General features: G+C 48.8%; 2 protein-coding genes and 1 long non-coding RNA gene across 7 annotated transcripts in view; 1 reads left to right on the top strand and 2 right to left on the bottom strand.

Annotated features, from left to right (window-relative positions):
* Positions 1-12,288, bottom strand: part of FAF1 (Fas associated factor 1) — a 154,117-nt gene extending 141,829 nt beyond the window's left edge. For both annotated transcript variants that reach the window (XM_082052281.1, XM_082052282.1), the window contains exon 1: positions 11,950-12,288. In XM_082052281.1, coding sequence (XP_081908407.1) covers positions 11,950-11,994 — 45 coding nt within the window. In that variant the 5' untranslated portion in view covers positions 11,995-12,288. The remainder of the gene's footprint in view (positions 1-11,949) is intronic.
* Positions 12,289-12,950: 662 nt separating this feature from the next.
* On the bottom strand, positions 12,951-16,228 carry LOC309439864. 3 transcript variants are annotated; one of them, XR_014184077.1, is made up of 4 exons: positions 15,535-16,228; positions 15,402-15,446; positions 13,779-13,860; positions 12,952-13,630 (listed from the first exon to the last, which is right to left on the bottom strand). It is a non-coding gene; the product is annotated as an uncharacterized lncRNA (long non-coding RNA). The 3 variants fall into 3 exon arrangements; XR_014184076.1 differs by having other exon boundaries at positions 12,951-14,332; XR_014184078.1 differs by having other exon boundaries at positions 12,955-13,860.
* Positions 16,229-16,326: 98 nt separating this feature from the next.
* Positions 16,327-22,740, top strand: CDKN2C (cyclin dependent kinase inhibitor 2C). 2 transcript variants are annotated; one of them, XM_082053010.1, is made up of 2 exons: positions 16,327-16,965; positions 20,951-22,740. In XM_082053010.1, the coding sequence occupies exons 1-2, from the start codon at positions 16,423-16,425 to the stop codon at positions 21,323-21,325; spliced, it is 918 nt and encodes a 305-aa protein (XP_081909136.1). In that variant the 5' UTR covers positions 16,327-16,422; the 3' UTR covers positions 21,326-22,740. The 2 variants fall into 2 exon arrangements, with proteins under 2 accessions (XP_081909136.1, XP_081909137.1); XM_082053011.1 differs by lacking the exon at positions 16,327-16,965 and adding an exon at positions 16,974-17,470.
* Positions 22,741-23,224: the final 484 nt, after the last annotated feature.

Raw genomic sequence — 23,224 nt, 5'->3', positions numbered from 1 at the left:
CCAACCCTGAGTGTCCCATTTCTAAAGTGAAACACAGTACCTCGCTTCCTTTTCCCATTCTTCACAAGGGGAATGGCTCAGAAATCAAAGACAATAATTAAATGTCTATCACATAAAGATCCAAGGACAGCTCCAGATTGTATCCGCAAGAGGTCTACTCAGACCCAGAAAGCTTTAGGACATTAACTCACCTATGACATATTAGTAAGCGAGAAAATTTTCTTGAAAATTCACACATACACTGTTGCAAGGGTAATTACTCAAAGCAACTGAAACAAAGCATAACACCTGTGCCCCCAAAACAGGTACAGCTAAACCAATATGTTCACCCAAGCAAATAAAGGCTTTAGTACCATAACATCAGATTTAGGAATGGTGTGTAACTCCCCTCTGGGCTACCAAGGGATTCAGGACATTCGGACACTCAGAGGTAAGATCTGTCGGTGCCTCGGCTCCCCAGCACCACCCCCGGGCGCCGCACCGCCACCTCCCGGCGCCGCACCGCCACCTCCAGAGACCGCACCGCCACCCCCGGGCGCCGCACCGCCACCTCCAGAGGACGCACCGCCACCTCCCGGCGCCGCACCGCCACCTCCAGAGGACGCACCGCCACCTCCAGAGGACGCACCGCCACCTCCAGAGGACGCACCGCCACCTCCCGGGCGCCGCACCGCCACCTCCCGGGCGCCGCACCGCCACCTCCCGGGCGCCGCACCGCCACCTCCAGAGGACGCACCGCCACCTCCCGGGCGCCGCACCGCCACCTCCAGAGACCACACCGCCACCCCCGGGCGCCGCACCGCCACCTCCAGAGGACGCACCGCCACCTCCCGGCGCCGCACCGCCACCTCCAGAGGACGCACCGCCACCTCCCGGGCGCCGCACCGCCACCTCCCGGGCGCCGCACCGCCACCTCCCGGGCGCCGCACCGCCACCTCCCGGGCGCCGCACCGCCACCTCCAGAGGACGCACCGCCACCTCCCGGGCGCCGCACCGCCACCTCCAGAGACCACACCGCCACCCCCGGGCGCCGCACCGCCACCTCCAGAGGACGCACCGCCACCTCCAGAGGACGCACCGCCACCTCCAGAGGACGCACCGCCACCTCCCGGGCGCCGCACCGCCACCTCCCGGGCGCCGCACCGCCACCTCCCGGGCGCCGCACCGCCACCTCCAGAGGACGCACCGCCACCTCCAGAGGACGCACCGCCACCTCCCGGGCCCGCACCGCCACCTCCCGGGCGCCGCACCGCCACCTCCAGAGGACGCACCGCCACCTCCCGGGCGCCGCACCGCCACCTCCCGGGCGCCGCACCGCCACCTCCCGGGCGCCGCACCGCCACCTCCCGGGCGCCGCACCGCCACCTCCAGAGGACGCACCGCCACCTCCAGAGGACGCACCGCCACCTCCCGGGCCCGCACCGCCACCTCCCGGGCGCCGCACCGCCACCTCCAGAGGACGCACCGCCACCTCCCGGGCGCCGCACCGCCACCTCCCGGGCGCCGCACCGCCACCTCCCGGGCGCCGCACCGCCACCTCCAGAGGACGCACCGCCACCTCCAGAGGACGCACCGCCACCTCCCGGGCGCCGCACCGCCACCTCCCGGCGCCGCACCGCCACCTCCCGGGCGCCGCACCGCCACCTCCAGAGGACGCACCGCCACCTCCCGGGCGCCGCACCGCCACCTCCCGGGCGCCGCACCGCCACCTCCCGGGCGCCGCACCGCCACCTCCAGAGGACGCACCGCCACCTCCAGAGGACGCACCGCCACCTCCCGGGCGCCGCACCGCCACCTCCCGGGCGCCGCACCGCCACCTCCCGGGCGCCGCACCGCCAGCTGACACGTGCTGGCACCTCCATCCAGCCAACCCTGCACCAAGCCTGCCCATGTACCGAGGCTGTTCTCGTTATGAGTCACCCATGGTTATTAAATTAACTTTTACTTCTTTCTGTTTCAGACAAACATTCAAAAGAAACATCCAGGCATATCGACTGAGACACAAACTGAAAGGTCACCTGCTGCAAGCACCTAAATGAAGAGATGAGAAAGCTTCTCTGTTTCTAAATAACTCAGAAGACCATCTGGTAAAAATTAAGCAAATTCACCAGTTGTTTGCTTCACAAAAACAAAACAAACCCCAACACACAAACAAAATCAAGCAAACAAACTAATACACTTACCAATATCAGAAACTGAGAAAGGACTTTGGCAAATATGCCAGGCTGAAGTTTTGCCCAACACATTTCAGCTCCCACCTCCAACTACTTACAAGCTTCATTGTTCTACTATTTGAGCACCACCTTAAGCAAAAATCTAAAGTAAGGGAGAATTAGTCCCTTTCTGCAGAAGGAATGGGAGGTAAAAAAAAGAAAGTGATATATCTGAAAGTCACAGAAGACATTTCTACCTATTAGTTGCCAGGCAGACAAGAGTGAACTTTGTTCACGCTCCAAGATGACGGCAAACCTTCTGAACAGAGCAAGCAGGGTACAAAGTCTCAACGGGCCGCAGGAAGGTCCCACCAGTTCGCAGCAGAATCGGCTAACGTGGCTCCACACTACCCACCTTCAAGTGCTTCCCAGCGGACTGTGGACGCCCTCGAGACTCTGGAGCAAATTCGGCTGCCAGAATCCCCAAAGGAGTCCCCGGGAAGCCCATGAGCTGGGCCAGGACAGGAACTCCAGCCTCCCAAGCCACACGCTAACACTCGTGTTCAAGCCACACGCACCACATATAAAGAGCACTGCTCAAACAACTGAAAACCAAACCAAAAGTCAGTGCCTGTGAATTAGTACACTGGACTACTAAACCTGTTTGTCTTTCCTGAGGCCTGAAGACAGCCTTTGCCCAACAACTACAGAAAGTTTAGTTAGGATTATCCCAAAGTGTCTGTGTTTAATGCTTTAATGATTAAAAGATCTCAGTGAAGGTAAAAATCCCAAGATTTCCTGAATCAGTAATTTTGCTCTTACAGTATCTTATACATTATCACGTAAGAAGAAAAATGTTGGAAAACAGAAAAGAACTGCAGGGGTCAGACAAACACTTCTGCTTACCGGATATTTGCAGCCATCTCCTCATTGCCTCAAAAGCAGTAGAATCTTAAAGATAGCTTAGGAATAAATAAAAGCCACTTTCTAGATAAGTACACAAAGGATGAGTACTAATCTATACAAAAAATATGTTACTTAACATTCCACAAACGCTTATATTTGTTGGTAAAAACAGGACCACAAGGAACCGACATATTCTTCAAAACCTGGAAACAGTATCCAGAATACAGAGAGAACACTCAAATCCCAAAAAAGCACAGGTCATACCATAATGCGGTACAACAAGGGCTGAAAAAAAAAGTCTCTAAAGACGTAAAAATTCCATAAGCTTTTAAAAGCATCAGGACAGGAAGCCTGCCAGCGAGCCAGTGGGACCAAAGGAACAAGACACTACGCAATTCTTCAAAGTGAGGCCACGTCGCAAAAGTGAAATGAGTTGTGTGCACCCACAGTCGCTCCCGAGGAACTGAGACCGTCTTATCACAAAGCTGCTCTTTCCAGAGAACTCTCATCCTAAATGTCAGCAGAGACATACAGGACAAGACATCAGGACCAGACCACAGTCCTCAAACATGATTTGATACATATACACACATATATTTATTTATTTATTCCCACCCCCCAACTGCTCTTTAAATCAGCCTTAATTAAAGGTTACAGCAAGCTCACACTCCCACACTGCTGCCCTTAGCTTTTTAGTGAATTTTGTTGGGGTGCAAACCAGAAATCATTAAGATTTCTACAGTTCAGACAAATTTGACTTCTGTACCATAAGAAATAGCAGAAATTCCAATGAAGTTTACAGAACAGAATTAGTATATACATGACATACGGAGGAAAAGTTTCCGTAGAGGAAGCTCACGTATCACACAACTACAAGAACTCAAACTGTGTCAGCTTGAGTTAGTCTTATTTCTAAAAGTCCTACAGCAAACCCCACCATCAAGCTCCTAAATTGCTGACTTCCAGAAACCAGGACGAGACAAATCCATTCAGATCCTGCTTCTTTCAGCTGTTTGCTAAGGAGCAGCACTGCCGCAGGTGAGACATCAGGCCAGCTGGGGCTCCGCTCCGAGCTGATGCGGCACCTTTGGCATTTGCTCACACAAACAACCTGACCTTTAACACCAAAAACTAGAAGTGACTCAGTTTCAGAGTTCTTGTCTTCACAAATTGTTTCCTGCAATTGGTAAAATATGAAACCTATATAAAATAACTCAAGGGCTAACGTACTCTGTTCTAGTTTCAAAACCTCTCTTAAGAACTTCAACTTTAATTAATTATCTTTTGAAAGCATAACTACTCCTGCAGAACAAAGACCTGCTCAACCAGTTAGACACAGAGGACCAGTAGATGACTGCTTTGAAGGACCAAACATCATGTAATGCACACATTAGGGCTTTGGTTTCCTCTTTGAGTAGGTTGCTATTACAATTGCACATAACCTAGTCAGCTCTGAAAAACTGGCTTAATTAGTACGTATCAATCCAGCCAGTAAGCATGTCGTTTCCTTTCATCCAAATTATGAGGAACGCGTAAAACCTTCGGAACCTCCCCAGTCGTTTTATTCGAGTTCTCACAGCACTTCGAAGAAAGGACTCACCTAATGGCTGCCCCACAAATGCACAAACGCATCCACCGACTAGAAAAACATTAAATGCTGTTAAAGATGTCTTTAATAAGCTGTTAAGCCTTGCTGCTAGTGGGGAAATGCAAGAAACCAAGGCTTGCAATGGTGACTGAACCATGAGAACTGCCCGAACAGAGGGGAAATTCTACCCTTTCAGACTTGGCAGCACCAATGCAATGTTTTAAGATGGGATGTTCTCAGGACAACGTAAGACATGTAACAATTCAATCAAATCCTCACCCTCTCCCTTCCTACACCTCCTTCCACACAAAAATATGAACTCAAGTGTGTTTGCTGTAAATGATTCTTGCTTACCAAGAAATACTACCTACATTTTATTTTCAATGTGCCACGTACCTTTCACATCACCTTTTGAAGAAAGTACGTTCCTAGCCTCTGCAAGTATGTATCATAAAGAATTTCAATATCAGCATTAGTGTTGGTTGTCATGGCATTTGAAAAAGGATCCCGTAGCTACCACCCCTCAGTCTGTTTCAGTGACCTACTAACCCAAATACCTATATGAACAGGCTGATGGAAATGGCAACATGATTACTATGATGTGAAGAGTCCTTTCAAGCTAATTGAATGAGAAGAACAGCAGCAACCTCTTTCTAAAGATGAATTGCTGCTCCAGTGGTGAATTATTTAAGTTCTTACAGCAGGACTGTAATGTATACATATCATAGTATCCTCTTTCTTCTCTATATATGTCAGATAGTGTTTCTAATTAACTATCTGTCCTTATATAGGAGAAATCAGTTGGTGTTTCCATGGACAGCTATCAGTGGAAATATCAAAGTTATGTTTCTAAATGGACATCACTCTTACTTCAGCTTCTTATTCGTGACCCTGGCATCCGCCTCACCTTCTGTTTAAAGGCCAGAAAGGTGACTAGAAAATCAAACGAGCTTGGTTCTGATGAACATGAGCTTCGGTCTGATGAACGTGAGCTTTGGGATTACAGCTGAGTCTAAAAGTATCTAAAAAGAAGTCAACTGTTGATTCTTCAGACACACACAAAATCAAATTAATAGAAGCAATGGTCTTGGTAGCAGACAATGACAATCCAAAAAAGCCAATTAAAACACCCTAAGCATGCCATATGCTTTTATCGTGTCTCTTGACCCTAAGGCCATTTACGGCAAACAGAACCAATTGTGCTGCAAACGAAGAGGTGCACCTACCAGTCCCAGTGCTGTTACTGACTGTGTAATGCACAAAATTATAACATGATACAAAGCAACAAGGATCAAAAGGAATTCTAGTCAAAATGTCAACTCAGAGGCCACATAGCTATGAGCTTCGACATCCTACATTGCCCTAGAGTCCTCTTTTTTACACTGAAAATCAACCTTGTTAACCATTTCAAATTTATCTAAGGATATAGTAAGCTATACCCATGAAAAAGGTTACGTGAAGCAGCACTGAGCATCTTGGCACCTGTTAGAACTCAGCAGAGTCTGCTTTTACCTAAAGATACCTAAAGGTGAGGGGATGAAAAACCAAGCCTGTCTCATCCAAACCCCGATTTCTGATCTGCAGAACACTGGATTTCCTTCAAGCTACTACGGAGAGAGCTGCAGAGCTCCGGCCAGCTGACGTGCTCTGGGAGCACCCACCGCGTTACACTCGACGGAGAGGCCATGCGAAAGAATGGTCTGGTGGGAGCAAGACTGAGGTTTTAAACTCAGACCAACATGAACACATACAAAACCTGATGTTCAGGTCGCTAGTGAGACTCTGACAGAAATGTAGGACTCCACGAACTTCAAACATTAGTTGAAGGACACTTTCCAAAGACTTAAACTTGGATTGGAAGTCTCTTCAGCACCCATGTTTTGATGAGGACTTTGTTCCAAGTGAATTGCCAAATACTTGACAGAAAGTCTGCAAAGGAATCAAGAACAGCCCTTTCTGCTCCAATGCCTTAATGACTAAGAAAATAAAAAAAAATAAAATAAAAATCAATGTTAAGGATATCCCAGAATCCCAGAATGTCAGGGGTTGAAGGGCCCTGGAAAGCTCATCCAGTGCAATCCCCCCATGGAGCAGGAACACCCAGATGAGGTTACACAGGAAGGTGTCCAGGCGGGTTGTAATGTCTGCACAGAAGGAGACTCCACAACCCCCCTGGGCAGCCTGGGCCAGGCTCTGCCACCCTCACCGAGAAGAAGTTTCTTCTCATATTTAAGGAGAACCCCTTGTGTTCTAGTTTGAACCCATTGCCCCTTGTCCTGTCACTGGTTGTCACCCAGAAGAGCCTGGCTCCATCCTCCTGACACTCCCCCTTTCCATCTTGATCCCCATGAATGAGTCCCCCCTCAGTCTCCTCTTGTCCAGCTCCAGAGCCCCAGCTCCCTCAGCCTTTCCTCACACGGGAGATGCTCCACTCCCTCCAGCATCTTGGTGGCTGCGCTGGACTCTCTCCAGCAGTTCCCTGTCCTGCTGGAACTGAGGGGCCACAACTGGACACAATATTCCAGGTGTGGTCTCCCCAGGGCAGAGCAGAGGGGCAGAACCTCTCAACTTTGCTATTTGTTCAAAACTCCTTAGTGGATAGTTTACCCGTACAGAAACCGGTTGAAAGACTCTTCCCAGCCCCCAGCGTAAGTCACAGTCCAGGCCAATAATCAAGAGTACTGCCTCGAAGCCGTTCCTCTATCTGCCTACCTTTTTTACCCACCAGATCTTCATACTGGCAATAACTTCACAGTTACAGAAAACCTGAGCCAGCATGCCAGCACACACAGAAGAAACCAAAGTCCCTTGGCATCCCCCCCCAAAATTAATACACATGTAAATTCTGCACGTAGACTGTTAGATAGTGAAAACAGTGTGCATAACAGAGATAAACTTGTACGGGGCTGAAGCAGACAGATGGTTTTTATAACTGCCAATAAAAATAAATGAAAATATATCTTGTCAGCTATTTAACAGCACTCTGTTTCTTTAATAATCCCCATTCCAGAAGGAAACTAGTAGTTTTAACTATGGTTAAATCTCAAAAAAAATTAAGAACTAATAAGTTGATGTATCAATGTCATGGTCAATGTCATAACTTGAAACACGATTATCTAGCATGTTTTCTCACCTTTCTGTAACTGATGGTAAGAAGGTTCTTCCTTCCCAATTCCCCCTTGCTCCTCCCAAAAACCTCTGTTTTTATGGAAAAGATTGGCGCAAAAGTGAAGTTTGAAAAAACATGTTTTGATATACACGTATGAATCATACCAAAGCAGTCTGTTACTCAGTTAAAATAAAATTAAAAAATCCACACAACTTTGTTTCACAATGAACACAGACGAAAGGCAGAAGGGAGAAGAAAAATACTAGCTCTCTGTTGTTTCGATAAAAGCAAGGACTTGGAGTTTTGCCGTTCCACTCCAGTCTTCCCACCCAGACTGAATCTCGAGCTACTTATTTACTCAATCAATGGAAAATGTGATTTCCATGAAAAATTCCCTTCTGAGCATCCACGTGCCAGATATTCTTGTAATATGTGGTCACCCAGGAGCTGGCGACTCCCACAATAATCCAGGCCCTAGGCCCGCTCTAGAACTGCTGTGAGGACAATCACAGCGCATGAATAAAGTAGTCCTAGAGGTGGACATAACCTACAATGACAAAAAGATACCAGTGCTAATTTTAGTCCTCATCCTAAGTGAAGCTGCAAAACCAAGAGTAAAGGTGGTAGGATACAAAAACATCAACGTCTGACACTTCTGTCAATACTCAAAGACTCGGTTTCATTTCTGGACACTTTAACTGTGCCAATTTGACCGACTTCAGTGCAAATAAAGTTTTCAATTTAATTTTTTTTTTAATAAATCTATTTTCTTTACAATGAAAAGTGGACCAATACACTGTGAGAGCAATTCTCTTCAAACCCCGAACCGCATAGACCATATTTGTATCATGTGAGTATCCCTCTGGGGATGGAAGAACATTCTGCAGTTAAACACAAGAACAAAAGAAGAACAAAGATGTTAACAAAGATTGGTAGAAATTATAAGCCCTTATTTCCCCCAGTATGTGAGGTATGTTACAGCATCACTCTTATCTCACATGTAGGTACCTCTTTAAAGAAATTATGCTACAAACACAAGCTGTTGGGCTTTTACCTGTGGAGTTTTTCCTATATGCCAATGACACTTTGTGGAGAAATTCTGTAATTGCAATTAGTAAAACAGCTAAAACTTGTTTGTGCACTTAACTCCACTACTTCAGCTACTTCCCCTGCAAACAATCAGACTACTCACGTACAAAGCCAACCTTCTGCATAATCCTTCCTAAGTGAGGACGGAAGAAGGAAAAGTTAGACAGGTTGCTTATGCAGCCCACATGCGTGAATACGTACTTTGTACTCCCTCTGCAGCATACAGTAACCTCATTTAAAAATGAGAGGGAAAGAAAATCATTATAAATCACACAGAACAGGCTTAAATTGTTTTGAAACTTTAGAGTAAAACAAAGTAAGTCATCTATCAAAATACTTATAGTTAAAATATTTTATAAACTATTCAATGTTTGTATGTATACTCACAAAATATTTTCTTTTTAGTACCTCAGAATGCAGAATAGCCTGTTACAACAATTAGAGCTAAAAGGAAAACCCAAATGCAATATGAGGTCCCGTTCGAGTTGAAATCGATGTCAGAATCCCTAATGGCTTTGAAAGCGGCGCGGCCTGGAAGGGCTGCCCGGAGCAGCTGCGGATGCCCCAGCCCCGGGACTGCTCGCGGCCGCTGGACGGGGCAATGAGCGACCTGGGCGAGTGGAAGGTGTTAGAAGTGGGGTTGGAATGAGATGATCTTTAAGGTCCCTTCCAACTCCAATCATTCTAAAATTCCATTATCAAATAAGTCCATGAAAGCTTCACAAAAGCATCAAACTTCACTATAATTATGACTTCACTGAATTTTTTTTAATAAGGAGGGAAAACACTTTCAAGTTTTAAAAGTTCAAAGACCACTACTCTATCCCTCTTAAAAGTAACTTGGGAAAGGCAAGACTGAAATGGTGATGGAAGCCTCCCTCCCAATGTAAATCAGCAAAAATTCGCTGAACAAAAGCACAAAGAACTGCTTTCAAAATATCCAGTGCACACAACATTCTTCAACAGGATGCCTCACACACACATGGAAGATGGCAGCAGAACTCTGAGAAACATATTTATTAATTAAAAGGTACAGAAAATATATCAGGGAAAATCATGTAGAATTACTTTGCACATAATGTTTTATTTTCCATTTTGAAGCCTTAGTGAATGAGTTGTAAATTCCATCAAGTATTTAAAATGCCCAAAATCCTTTACCATTTTGTAACAGCCCAAAGACACCAGGCCTAATAATGAGTGACACTGTCCTTTACTAATCTGAAGCTTTAATAGCATGACAATTGACAGATCAGTGTTTCAGAGTCAGGTGGATGCTTAAAAAGAAAAAAGGATGAAACAGAAAACCAAAGTTTTTTGCTGAAATACATGAGGATAAAGTTCAAGATTTTTTTTAAGTAAGTGGTGGTGTATGATAAAATATGTCCCGGCTCCTAGGTTCAGAGACATTATGTCATCCTTGATCTACAACTGGTCTCTGTGACCCTGCCACCCATCTGCAAGTTTGCAATACTTACTTGTCTTAATGGTACAAACACGGCAGTTGCTTTTATACCTTTATTAATTGGTTTCAAAACCCAAGCAGAAAAATACTGCCAAACTGCAATATAGCATTGACACTAAAAAGTCAGAAAGTGGACACAGATTTAAAATTAGATTCACCAGCCACTAACTTAACCATGGTCTGGGATTCCTGAATGTAAACCTGTTTCAGCTAATAATGATGAATTCCATTAGAGTCTGCCTCCACTAGCATGAGTGCAGAATTGAGGTCCCAACTTCCTTTTACAGAGTGTACTGTTACTGGAAAAAAGCCTTCGAAACTGCAGCCTTAGGATTGAAATGTCACTCCTTACACACACAAAAGTATCTCCAAGCACAACAAATAAAGGATCATTATAGAAACATTTGTTAAACATTTTAATAAATATGAGTGTAAGATACTCAGTTACAGAAAGGGAAAATACTTCCCTGTTATCAATTGGGAACTCCACATGTTACGTCAGTGAGATATGAGACACCTTTTGCAAAAGAGGAGTTACACAATGTACACTACAGTCTCCCTACCTGTAATGCCAAAGAAATACTTTTGTTAAACACACACACAGAGTGACTCTTTTTTAAAGCTAAATAAGAGTTACACAGCTAACAGCTGATAAATAGTCTTTTAAGAAGTTGTACACACAGGCAGCAGTTTTACAACTTAATCCAACAATATCCAGGAGCCTATCCACGTAACCAGCACTGCAAACAGACAAAGCTTCAAAAAAAGACTGATTCAAAAGTAAATATCAAAAAGATATATTCAAATACAATCTGACACCCCTCTAAGCTGCTTTTGGCTCTCCACACTATTTCAAATGCAGCTATCTTCCACTTTGTTTACTTGTTCTTAGAAAAACAATACAAAAACAAGCAATATTAAGAAGCAATATAATGAAGAGATTAACCAAGCTCCTGGACACATAATAATCATCAGCTTTATTTAGAGAAAGACTTTATGCTGGGAATAAGATTTAAGAGTTTGAAATCAAATTACAACCCTTTTGTAGGGAGAAGGGAAGGTAACAAACAACTTTTAAAGGTATATTCTTCCTTTCTACACAAATATGTTGTTGTTTGGAACAGGATGGGAAGAGTATTACCGTCATTAAAACAGTCATTAGCCGAGGCAACCATGAAGTCAGTGTCGGTGTTACAATGGAAACACCTCTGTTCAGCATTAATCTGTAGTACCAGCAAGTGATTCATCACACACACTGTGACAAATCATGAGGAGTGATGAGTTTTGTATCCTCCCTGCATTGCCTCTCCCAGGCGAGCTGGCTCACAGCTGCCCGGGCCTGGCCGCTTGGAGAGGGTGGAACAAGCAAAGTGGAGGAAAACGCCTGCTTCTTTTTTTTTAAAGTTAAAAACTGAAACTCTCTAAGTTAAAGAAAACATTTTGTTCACGCACCTTGGGAGAGGAGGGCACACGTTCCCCATTCTGACCAAACAAAAAGAAAGAAAAAGAGCGGAGGCTTTGGAGAGCGGGGCTCACACCCCCGGCCCGGCCCTTCCACAAAGAACGAGCAGCACAGCGACAAGGAGAAAGAGAAAAGCAGCGAGAGGCCACGGCTGGGCGGCGGCGGCGGCTTGAAATTTACCTGGAAATCAGCCAGTATCATCTCTCGGTCCATGTTGGACGCCATTGCAGCCAGCGGTGTCCCGGCGCTGCTCGGACCCGCGCACCTGGAGCTGCCGCCGGCGAGGACGGGGCAGGGTGGGCGCTAGGAGCTCATGGAGGCGCCGGGCTCCCCTCAGCTCCCGCGGCGGCCCGGGCTGCCCCGCCTGGCGGCTCGGCGGAGGGGCGGAGGAGCGGAGCGGGGAGCGGGCCGGCCGGAGCGGGCAGCGCTGCCTCAGCCGCTGGCCCGGGGGGGAGGAGGCGGCGCTCCCTCCCGGCCCGCACAGCGCCTGTCGCACATTTTGCCTGTCATTGAGGTCGCAAAGAGGCGCTTTGCGGCCGGCACGTGACCACGCTCCTGTCAAGCGCTGGCGAAGCCGGGGAAGGGGGCGGGGCCTGTTGGGCGGCGCGCGGTGCTCGCGGCCGCTGGGCCGCCCCGGTTCCCCCCCCGATCGGTCACCGGCCCCGCCGGGAACGGAGGGGCGCGCGCCAGGAGCCCGCGCGGCCGCCCGGCGGAAGGTGCTCGCGCCAGGGGGCGCGCGGCCGAGGGCGCGCGGCCCTGCGGGGACTCCCGCGCGCGCTCCGGGAGCGGGGCAGCGGCCCCTCCGAGCGGCCGGCGCAGCGCCGGTCCCCCGCTCGGCTCGTCCGGGCGCGGCGCCGCCCCGGGGGTAACCACCCTTCCCCTTGTCGGCGGCAGGTGGCGGCTCCCCGGGCCCGGCGGCGCAGGGCGGCCCGGCCGGGCTCCGCCACCGGCTGCGGCCTAACGGGCCGGCGCGACTCCGGCTGGGCCCGCCGACCGGAGGCGGGCAGGGGAACCAAGGGCGGCCGGAGGGCGGCTCTGCCTCCTCCTGCGGAGCGGGGCTTCCGGCCGCGGCCCCGGGACGGCGGAGCGGGCGGACCGCGGCGGCCCGGCCCTCGCTGCCGGCGGGGGACCCGCCCGCCCCGCGGCGGGGACACGGGGATTCTTCTCCGCCTTCGTGCTTCTCTCAAAATGAGCAAAAGCATTTTTCACGGGTTCTGACCGACAGACCGATGTGCGCAGCGGCCCTCGCTCCGGCGCTGTGAGGTGCAATTGCACTATATACCACAGATAAATCGGGTTTTTTTACATAATGCAAATGTGACTGCAATTAATGCCCCCTTAGCACTGACAGTCAACACAAATACGCGTTCAAGCACCAATTTGCTAATTAGCCCATCATGTTTTACTCTGCTCTTCACATGGGTGTCACAGCTGCCAAGGTCACAGTCACATCAAGCACCTTTCTTATTAGTGACAGCTAATAAAGCCACATCTTTCAATCAAATTATTTTGCCTTTTTTTTAGGTTACACAGTTCTTCATTGGTTTTCTCTTCCATCCGTGAGGGGTTTACAGGAGTTTTCCTGACTCTGTGCTCCCTGCTCGCACAGCACGACGGCCCCCCGCGGTGGGTCCCTCGGAGGGGACAGACAGACAGACAGCGCTGCCTGGGGACGGGGACGTATGAAATGTTAAACTGTGCCTTCCGGAGAGTCCGCGTTCCCGAGGAAAATACTGCGGGGAATCGGTTAAAACCCGCTGGCCGTCGCTGCTGGGCGGCGCCGGGGGCGTTCGGGGTCTCCGGGTGGGCTCGGGTCACACTGAAAAGCCACTTGCGATGCGAAGTCGGGTTGTCAGAGAAGCTGAATATTATATTTTATCGCGTTCCTGCTCCAGTTCATGTTGGCAGGCTTTGCCAAGAGGTTTTTGTTGCCCGCTGACGCTAGCTTAACCATCCCTGCTCCCCAGCCCCGAGCGGAGGGATGATAAAGTAATTGCCCTCACACTTACCTTTTGTTTTTTTACCAGTGTGCTGTTACAGACAGTTCTGCAGCAGGTACGAGGTGTGGTGCGATGCCAGGGACAGACTATGCTGAATTACAAACAAATCCACCCACATATTACTAGAGAGTAACTACAATAAAGGCTGAAAAGCGAGTTTTAGCAGTTGGATTAGAGCCAATTAGTTCCTGGCACAAACTGGAGCTATAGGTATGTTGTCAAGATTAGTTACACGGCGTTCGCGTCTATTACAGTCATATTTTAAATAGTTATATCTATATTAGATCAAAACAGGAAGGATTTGATCCAGAACGTGAAGAAAAGGTGAAAAGCTGCACGTGCGGGAAGTTCACGTCCAAGTCACAGCGAAAGTTTCTATTCTGCTTCTCACAACCCCTCCCTCCCAGCCACTCGAGGCGGTTTTTTCCTCCGACGAGTGTCAGGCAACTTAGGGAGCAGCTTATGTCACTCCTTGCAATGCTCGGGCCGGTATCCGTGCTTTTGCTGCCGATTTTGGGACCGACTGGGGCAACACTTTCTGGTTTAGAAGCATCTTTATAATCCTTGAGAGGAAATTATCAGGATTAACGTGCTGCTTTCTGCAAAGATGTTTGTCAGACCCTCACCATGAAGGAGGTTCGATGGCATTTTCTGGCCAGACAGCTTTACTTGCATGAGGCCTGCAGCAGCCCTGCTACACTTTATTTTATTATGGGGTGTGATGAGCAGAAGATAGGGGCTTATTCGGAATTGCAAACAACAAAAAAAAAACCCAAACAACAATAGGAGACTGTTGTAAGACTTGCAGGTCTAATTTGGAGTAAGTTAGCGACAGGTAGCACCACCAGAGCCTGTGGATTTTTAAGCACTGATTAGCCATGAAATAAGTTACTTATAAGCCACCTGACTGAATACTCTAGGTTTTGCATATAAATTCCTTCCTTATGCAGAAAAGCACTATATTTGAATACATTGATGCTATTTATATATATACATGTCTAGAGTTACCTTTGAGGGAAATTATAATTCATATTTTCGTTCACAAAAAAGTTAGCACTATTAGTTCTGGCCGAGAATTATCCCAAAGAGGCCCCTAAAAACACACGCTTTTTCCCCCCTTTAGTGGGAGCGTAAGTGGGGGTCAGTTGTTAAATTCAGCACAGCCGCTTTCCCTGCTCCGTGTGTAAGCGGTTCATTACTTGTCACATTCGCATTTTCACAAACAAGCGTGGGTGGGAGACTCAGAGTGGGAAAATGTAGTCGCGAAGCACGAAGCAACCGAAGCTGTAAGGAGAGCCAGATGCAGAAGGCACCCTGACTTCCTTCAGCTCCCCGGGTCGCAGGTCCCTGTCAAACCGGGTCCATCTCGGGCGGCGGGGGCTGTGAGTCGGCCCCGGGCAGCTCCGCCGGGCCGGGTCCGGCGCGGTCCCCCCGCGGGCCGCGCTGGAGGAGCTGCTGCTTCTGCCAGGCAGGTTCCCTCACTAACGCACCACCCCCCCAGCTGCTGCCTCACGCGTGTTTACATTCAAATTCACTTTCTCGGAGCGTCCACGCACAAAACAGACGAGCCGATTTCCTCTGCGACCGATAGGTCTCATAAGCTTATCTGGGAGCCATGACATTGCATCTTACCTCTCCAAGAGTTCGCCTTGGCAGAATTCAGCCTTCCGAGGGTCCCTGAAATTTAAAGCAATCCGGCCATTAAAGCAGTTTTGAGACATTAAATGCTGTTAGTCATAATGGCAATGAAATCTCCGTACTGTACCAGCGTCACTTCTTCGCCCTTGTGGGAGGAAAAGCGAAGCCCTCACGTCTTCTCGGTGCCTGGGTGCTTTCCCCCTCAAAATGGCACTTTCAGATCAATCAAAAACACCAGAAGCGCGGAGAGCAGGGAGTGCTGCCGTGGACGGTCGCCTTCCACCGTTAAGATAACTTGACATTGATCCTTCATCCTTGACCTTGTCCTTAGGGAGAGGAGCCCGCGTCGCTGCCAGGGTAGACCCCGGCCCTGGACCCGCTGCCCCCTGGGGTGTCGAGTGAGGGTGGCGGGACCGGGACCAGGGCTGGGACCGGGTCCGGGTCAGGGCTCGGGTTCGCCCCCCTCGGCTGGCAGGTGGAGACCGCCCGGGGAGAAGCGCCGGGCAGAGCCGCGGCAGGAGGCCGCCCTGCCAGCCCCGGAGCCCCCCCGCACCGCGGTCCTCCCGCAGGGGCGCGGCGGCTCCGGGCGCTGAACCCTCCCTTTTCCTTTCATTCCCCCCCATCTTTCCCCTCTAGGCCCCAGCAGCGCTCGTCCCAAAAGCCCCGGGCTGTTCCGGCTGGGCAGCGCCGTGCCCGGGCTGCAGGGCGAGGGGAACGGCACGGGGCGCCGCGCTGCGGCGGCGGGGCCGGCGGCGGGGCCTGCGCGGCGGGGCCGGGCGAGGGGCGGGCGCGCGGCGCTGCAGGCCTTCCTGCCCGGACGAGCCGCAACTCCGCCGCGCCTCCTTAAATCTCTGCCGTTAAAATGTGGGCGGGTGTTTCAACTCAAAAAGCGCTCAAATTTTTTTTCTTTTCAAAAAAAGCTGATGAGGTTAAAAAAAAAGGGGGGGGGGAAGGAAAAAAAAAAGGAGAGAGAAACCGGCTTCGTGTCAGTAGGAAACAGAAGTAGCGATTGTTTATGCTTAAAAAAGGGGGAGCGCAAAGTCGCGAGCGGAGGCAGCGACCGCGGACCGGCAAGTGCAGCTTCACTTGGCGAAGTCGAAAGCGGCGGCGAGCGGCTGTCACTGCGCGCCGGGACCTGCGAGCGCGGCCGGGCCGGGGCCGGGGCCGCGGCGGCACCAGCGCAACCCCGCCCGCAGCTCGCCCGCCGCTCCCGGGCAGCCGCCCGCCAGGCCCGCGGACCCGCCGCCCTCCTGGATGCTCCGGAGCCGCCGCCGCCGGCCGGGATCGCGCCCGCCCGCTGCGCGGAGGCTGCGCGGGGCCGCGGGACTGGAGCCGCTGCGGGGAGCGAGAGCACCGAGGGAGCGAGCTCGGCGGCCGCGGCAGCGCGCCCTGCCCTCCGCGGGCGCGGCTCGTCCTTCTCGGCCCTTCTGGGCCCGGACTAGAGGCGGCGGTGTGGGATGGAAGGGGGGATCCCGAGCGGGAGTGGATGCACACTGCTACGGAAGACTTTTCCTCGGAGCTGCTGCTGCTAAAGTCTCAGATCCCGACTGCGAACAGGGTGGGTTGTCTTCTTCAAAGATCTCAGGTCTGAGTGAGTCTCCAGCGTACGTGTATATGTTACCGATAACATATATAATATATTGCCTAGCTATTAATCTATTCCCCCTCGAAAGTGGCCAAAGTCTTTAATAGGAGTTACTCTATATGTGGAAGCAAAGAAATCTTCTTTCAAGTGGAGCTGCAGTTTTGCTGAATAATCACGTGTGAGTTAGGGGCGGGCTTTTGGCAAGGAGGTTTTTTACTAGTATTTACTACAAGGTCTACTCCAGAAGATTAACCATCCCCATCCTTCTGTCAGCCTCCGATGCCATGCCTGGTTAAAACAAAAAAAACCAAAAGTCTCATCTTTTTGCGATCGTCAGTCACCCTAAAGAATGGCCGAGCCTTCTGGGAACGAGCTGGCGTCTGCGGCGGCCAAGGGGGACCTAGTGCAACTCACTAATTTGTTGCAAAAGAATGTAAACGTCAATGCACAAAATGGATTTGGGAGGACTGCGCTGCAGGTTGGTATCCAGAGAGGGAGAAAATGTTTCATCACTGGTACCTAGGTGACCCGGGTTTCCAAAAGAGACAACGTTTTAAACAGGCTGGTGGATGAAATTCGAGTGTTTTTTCAAACTCGTTGGATGCCATATTTTATAACTTTAGTGGCTCCAACTCCCTAAAGTGACGTACTTGAAATAAAACTGTTCAAAACCATTCTTTCAGTCGGGGATCACCCTCAATGTCAGAGGGGCTACGAGTTTGCTGCTATTTTGTAACTTCGTGGGGAGGAGGCAAGGAATGAAGGAGCAGAGATGAAAAGAAATCAGCTTAGGTGAGCAGGGTTTCATAGCAGGTCTGTAAACACAAATGTGCTGTTCTCTGAAGCTCAGGATTTACCTTCTTTTCTTTCTCTATTTTTTCTTTGCTGCAATGTGCTGGTAAAGCGTGACTTGTCTCGGTCCTCGGGTCTGCTGTCGATGGTACTTTCCTTTATGTGCTGTTTGTGAGAATGACCTTTCTCACTGGGAAGCATGCTGCTCAGAACCGAGGACCTTCGATGCACGTTCGGAGTTGGCCCTACGAGTCAGGGTTCCAGCTGAACCACTTGATTTTTCATTCATAATTAGGGCTTAAAATGTTGCTCTTTCGGATCGGCTAGCAGGGCTCCAGCGCCGGCTGTTTCCTTTCTGATCGTATAGGCTGCTATGTCCTCATTTTTAAGTGTGTAGCCGTGCAGGCAGGAGTTGGAACTTGTCCAGCTGTTAACTATTGGAACTGATGAAAGATTTTGCTTTCAATAATATCAGATAATGATGGCGAAATGGCGAGAATACCTACCAAATAGTGACAGAAATGATTTATAAATCCGGAGGGAAAATAATATGTGGTTATTTGTACTCAAGGTGTAAGCAATGAAACGTGGAAGTGGAGCTTAAAATCTTTTTAATTTCATACATTAGAAAAATCGTTTGTTGACCTCTCCCCCCCGCCATCGAAACCATTACAATAATTTCTGAAACTGGGTATTTGAGCAGCGTATAGCTTGCCAGTGTGCTCGAGATATTTACAGCCTTTTGGCTTAATATCAAAATGCTAGAGCTAAAAAACAAGCACCTCTTGCTAAAAAGCAGGAATTACCCTTTTTTGACAATTTCGCTGAAGCTGGAGATCCGTGAGTTCGTCTCCGTCCTGCTAGAACCTAAATAGGGCATAGCATGGCAGAGCAGGCACTTGCAGCAACTTTTAAGAGAGTGAAAGGATTTAAATTAAAAGCTTATACAAACTAACTTCTTTAAGAAAGCAGGAAACATTCAGCGAACTGGTTTGTCCTCGGGATGGGGCTGGAAACCGATTTGTCCTGCAGTAATGTACGTTTGTTTTTTTTTTTTTTTTCTAAAAGCAGCTAACTGCCTGTATCCTAAATTAAGGGATATTTGTCACAATGACATAGCATCCACCTATACTAAACACACATCCGTGTCCTAACAATGCTTCTTATCGCTGCCTAATCATAACTGAGCTAATGAACCACAACAAAAATCAAAACAGGAGAATTTGTCGGCTTATTTTCAATATGTATCATCCCGAACTGTGCTGTGGGTGCGTGACCACGCTCGAAAGAGTCTCAGTGCACTCCCCAAAACTGAGCTCATCTCTCCATAATAGCTCTCTCAATTAAAATTGAGAGAATGCTCCTATATTAATACCAATTAATTTCTATTTTTCCTATGCATTTATGTTTGAACAACTGCTCAGCTTGTCTTGCTCTGTACTTTTTATTTCTGATGAAGTGTACCTATGCAGGCCTCAGATACATGTCCTGCCCTTGTGCACTTCGTCAGACTCATTCAATTACTGCCTTCTCCTTCTTTACCTGCCTTCCCCGAGTGAAAATTTGCAAAGTAAAGGGCATTTGCTGCCCAGTTGTAGCCCACGTCCCAACAGCATCACCTTTTATGTGATTTTTCTCCCCCTCGCATCTTTCACTGAAGCCTTCAGTCCCTTAGGCTGCACACAGAAAACTCCCACTTAAACAAAATACATGTTTTGAATTCACAAATAATACAGCCTGGGCTCTCAAAAAGGGACCAAAGTGTCCCGATTTCGCTGAGGAAAGAGAGATCACAATGCCCTTGTTTTCTTTTCCACCGCTTCCCTCCCCGGTCAGAAGTGAAAGAAGCGGCCACCCGAGCTGGGAGCCCGGGGCGCAGCGCAGCCTCGTCCCTGCTCCAGCGGCTCCTGCGCCTCGCTCCTCTGTCCGCGCACACACGGGCTCCTTCACACTCCAAACGCTAATTGTAGTTTTAATTGTAGTAATTGTAGTTTTAATTGCTTGCTTTTCTTAAAAAGCTTGATAGGTGTTTTCCACCAGGATATATTTTTCAGCAAATCCCTTGTAGAAATGGTACATTCTGCTAAATCTAATGCACTGTAATGCTCACTTAGGCAAATATATATATTATTTTTACCAGGATTTTCAAATCAATGTGTGGACGTTTTTAAGAAAATATATATATATTTTTTTTTAATTTGGCACTTACGATGAGACTTTCCAGGACAGGGACATATTGCCCATAGGCTGGGGGTTACACTTTACTATGCTCGGGTTTGAAAGGCTTTGGGAAAACAAAACATGAGGAATTTGGGGAAAATCGGTGGAAGCTGTTAAGTCCCAAATAAGAGAGCTTTGCGCTCTAATTATGACAGTATTATGATGTAATTGAGAAAAATTAAATAAGCCTTTTTTGTTGTTTTGTTTTTTTTTTTTTTCCAGAGAGAAACAGTCAGAATATCCAATTATTGTTGTTTTTTAAAAGAGGATATTTTTAACAACAAGATATAGTTTACTTACAGTGAAATTATGAAAGTCTAACACAATATACTGGTTTTAGAAGAAACCTTCTGGAACCTTGAGACATTCCTGTTAACTTGTCTTCTTTGGGTGACATCATGAAACACGAATATTGGGGAGAAAAATTTCTTCTAGCATTTATTTTTCTTAGCAGACAGAGCTATGGTACAGTCCAAATATTTGTTTTACGATAATGCACAGACAATGTAAACACCTGAGAGCTTATAAAAACACATCCTACATTTGCCGTTGCTGAGGTAAAATATCTGTTCCGCAGAGCCCCTATATTTGATGTTTAACGAGATTAAACAGTGATGCAAAGGTCTCTCAATACTCAGGCAAATAAAACCAAACCAGAGTTAATTTTCGTGTGTTAAGAAACTGAGACAGCCCACGTTATAAAAACAAAATATTGTGTCCCCATTTTGCAGTGCCTATTTCAGCCATTAACCTCTCTGGGACAGAAAGCTGTTCCCACCGAAACGGTAACATCTTTCGCGCGTTCGCGGAGTTCAGGAAGAAAAATACATGAAAAATAGACGTGCTGGTGTATCGCCGGTTTCATGGCGGGCTGTTCTGTTGTGACAGGCCCGGGGGGAGCCGAGGATCCGCCCCGCGGGACTCACCTCTCGCTTTGCACCCGCAGGTGATGAAGCTGGGGAACCCCGAGATCGCCCGCCGGCTGCTGGCGCACGGGGCGAACCCCGACCTGCGGGACAGTACCGGCTTCGCCGTGATGCACGACGTGGCCCGCGAGGGGTTTCCGGACACTCTGCAGGCGCTGCTGGAGTTCCAGGCCGACGTGAACGTGCAGGACAGCGAGGGGAACCTGCCCCTGCACCTGGCGGCCCGCGAGGGACACGCGCGGGTGGTGGAGCTGCTGCTGGCGCGCGCCGAGTGCCGCGTGGGCCACCAGAACGTGCGCGGGGCCACCGCCTACGACCTGGCCAAGCTGTACAAGCGGCACGCCGTGGTGCAGCTCCTGGAGCGCGGCCGCCGCGCCCCCGCCGGCGCGGACTGAGCCCGCCCGCTGGACACTGCGGCGCCGCCGCGCTGCCCTCCCCTTTCCTTTGTATCAACATTTGCTGCAAATTTGCAGATCTATTTTCTTCCGTATGAATCTCAAGAAATTCCAGAGGTGGGTTTTATTTTTAGATCACGGAGATATTTTTAGACCCACGCTCCCAGCCCTTTCTTACACCGTTACCCATAGACTCAGCCGTGTATATGTCGGGCGCTCACACCTAGTTATCAAGTTTTACGATTTATTTTAGACCATTCATGTTAAGTCACTAATTCCAGAGCTACATATTCACATGCTTAATGTTGCTGGACTCCTAAGAAAAGGAAATAGGTTACTGTGATTGCTCTGACCTCTCAACGCGATCGCCCCCCACACCCCCTCCTTCTCCGTTTGGGTCGGGCTTCAGATTCTGAAGTTGTGTTTGGGGTTAAAACAGCCTTTTAAGGGGTAAGCTGCACCCTCGTGCTCAGGCAAGGCTGGGAGTCAAAGGCTGCTTGGCCTGAGGACAGAGGATGGCGCTTAGAGGCTTCGGGAAATAGCTGCGTTTGACACTAACAAGAGCTTGTAGAAGTAGGTCGCTCACTTTCTAAATGTAGATGACACTTTTCCCCTTTGTATATTTAAACTTTCACCGAGCTGGTTTTGAATTTAGTTACCAGAAGCTGCATAAGTGGTATTATTTGGTTGCCAGAGGTTTTAAACAGCTCAGTTTAGTAGTTCGTGTTTACTGTGCACTGAACAGGACTTTTTTTTCTAGTTTCGAAACAAGCAGCATTGTCAGGGGCGAGAGGACACGGTGGCTGAAACACCACGAGGTTTCTGGTTCCTTCGTAAGCTGAGTGCAGCTTAAATGCTCCTTAAGAAATATTTGCTTTCCACCAACTGTTTCGTTTCGCCTGGAAATAAACTATTTTAATGACAGATGCATCTCACACAACAGGAATATTTGAATACAGTGACATTTGGGAAGCAGCACGTTCGGTATTCGGGAGGTTGTTATTGCTTGCACCTAAAACACAACTTAACCTTTGAAAGTTTTCCATTGCAATATAGTCGGAGTATTCATCAGAGCCAAAGTCATTTACCTCTACAAAAGGAGACAAGGATGCTCAGCACTGCATGGAAAGCGTTAATATGAGGTGTTGGACGGGCAGGCGGTTTGAAGGGCTTTTCAGGATAGTCTAAAGTTCGATTGGGCAAAATAGAACGTTTTAAATCAATGCAAAACGAGAAGTACTTAAAACAATATTCAAAAGAGGAGGGGGTGTACATTATTTTAGATTTTAACTTAAAAAAAATAGCCCCACAATATCAGTTACCACCGTTTTCAAGTAAAAAGTAATTTGCTGAAAATCTGTCACATTTGCTATACGCTCTGTCACACTGCTGTGTTCTCTGATTAAAAACCTCTGTGAAACATGAAGTTTTGCGCGCTTTTGTTATCAGTTTTTGTTCACAAGGGATCTAGGGATCATTAACCCAAGCAGCACGGCACACAGGATGCGTGACTGGAGAAATAACCCACGACATACCCGCTATAAAGAGCACTAAGGCCACCTGGGCGAGGCAATCCGCAGGTGCGAGGTGAGCCGACCCAATCCGGTCCCTTTTGCTCCCCGTGTCCCTCTGCTCGTGTCCCAGGGGCTGCTCCCAGGTTTCTGCTCCTCCAGTGCGCCCCGCACTCTCACACAGCAGAAACCTGCGCAGCCACCGGGGTTTCTCCCGTTCGCTGCAGCGGAGTGAACACCCAGAGGTAATATTCATCTTTCTCACTTATTTTTCACCTGTACTACTAAAAAAACCTCACCCCAGACCCGTTTTGAGCTCCATCAGCATTTTATTTAGGCTAAGCCGAAGTTTAAGCAGTGGTTTAATGAAACAACTGCTTCTCCGAGG

The sequence above is a fragment of the Streptopelia decaocto genome (assembly GCF_964273445.1).
Source record: "Streptopelia decaocto genome assembly, chromosome: 5".
NCBI classification, from domain to species: domain Eukaryota; kingdom Metazoa; phylum Chordata; class Aves; order Columbiformes; family Columbidae; genus Streptopelia; species Streptopelia decaocto.
Note: the sequence above shows the minus strand (reverse complement) of the source record. Positions and strands in the feature narration are given on the sequence as shown.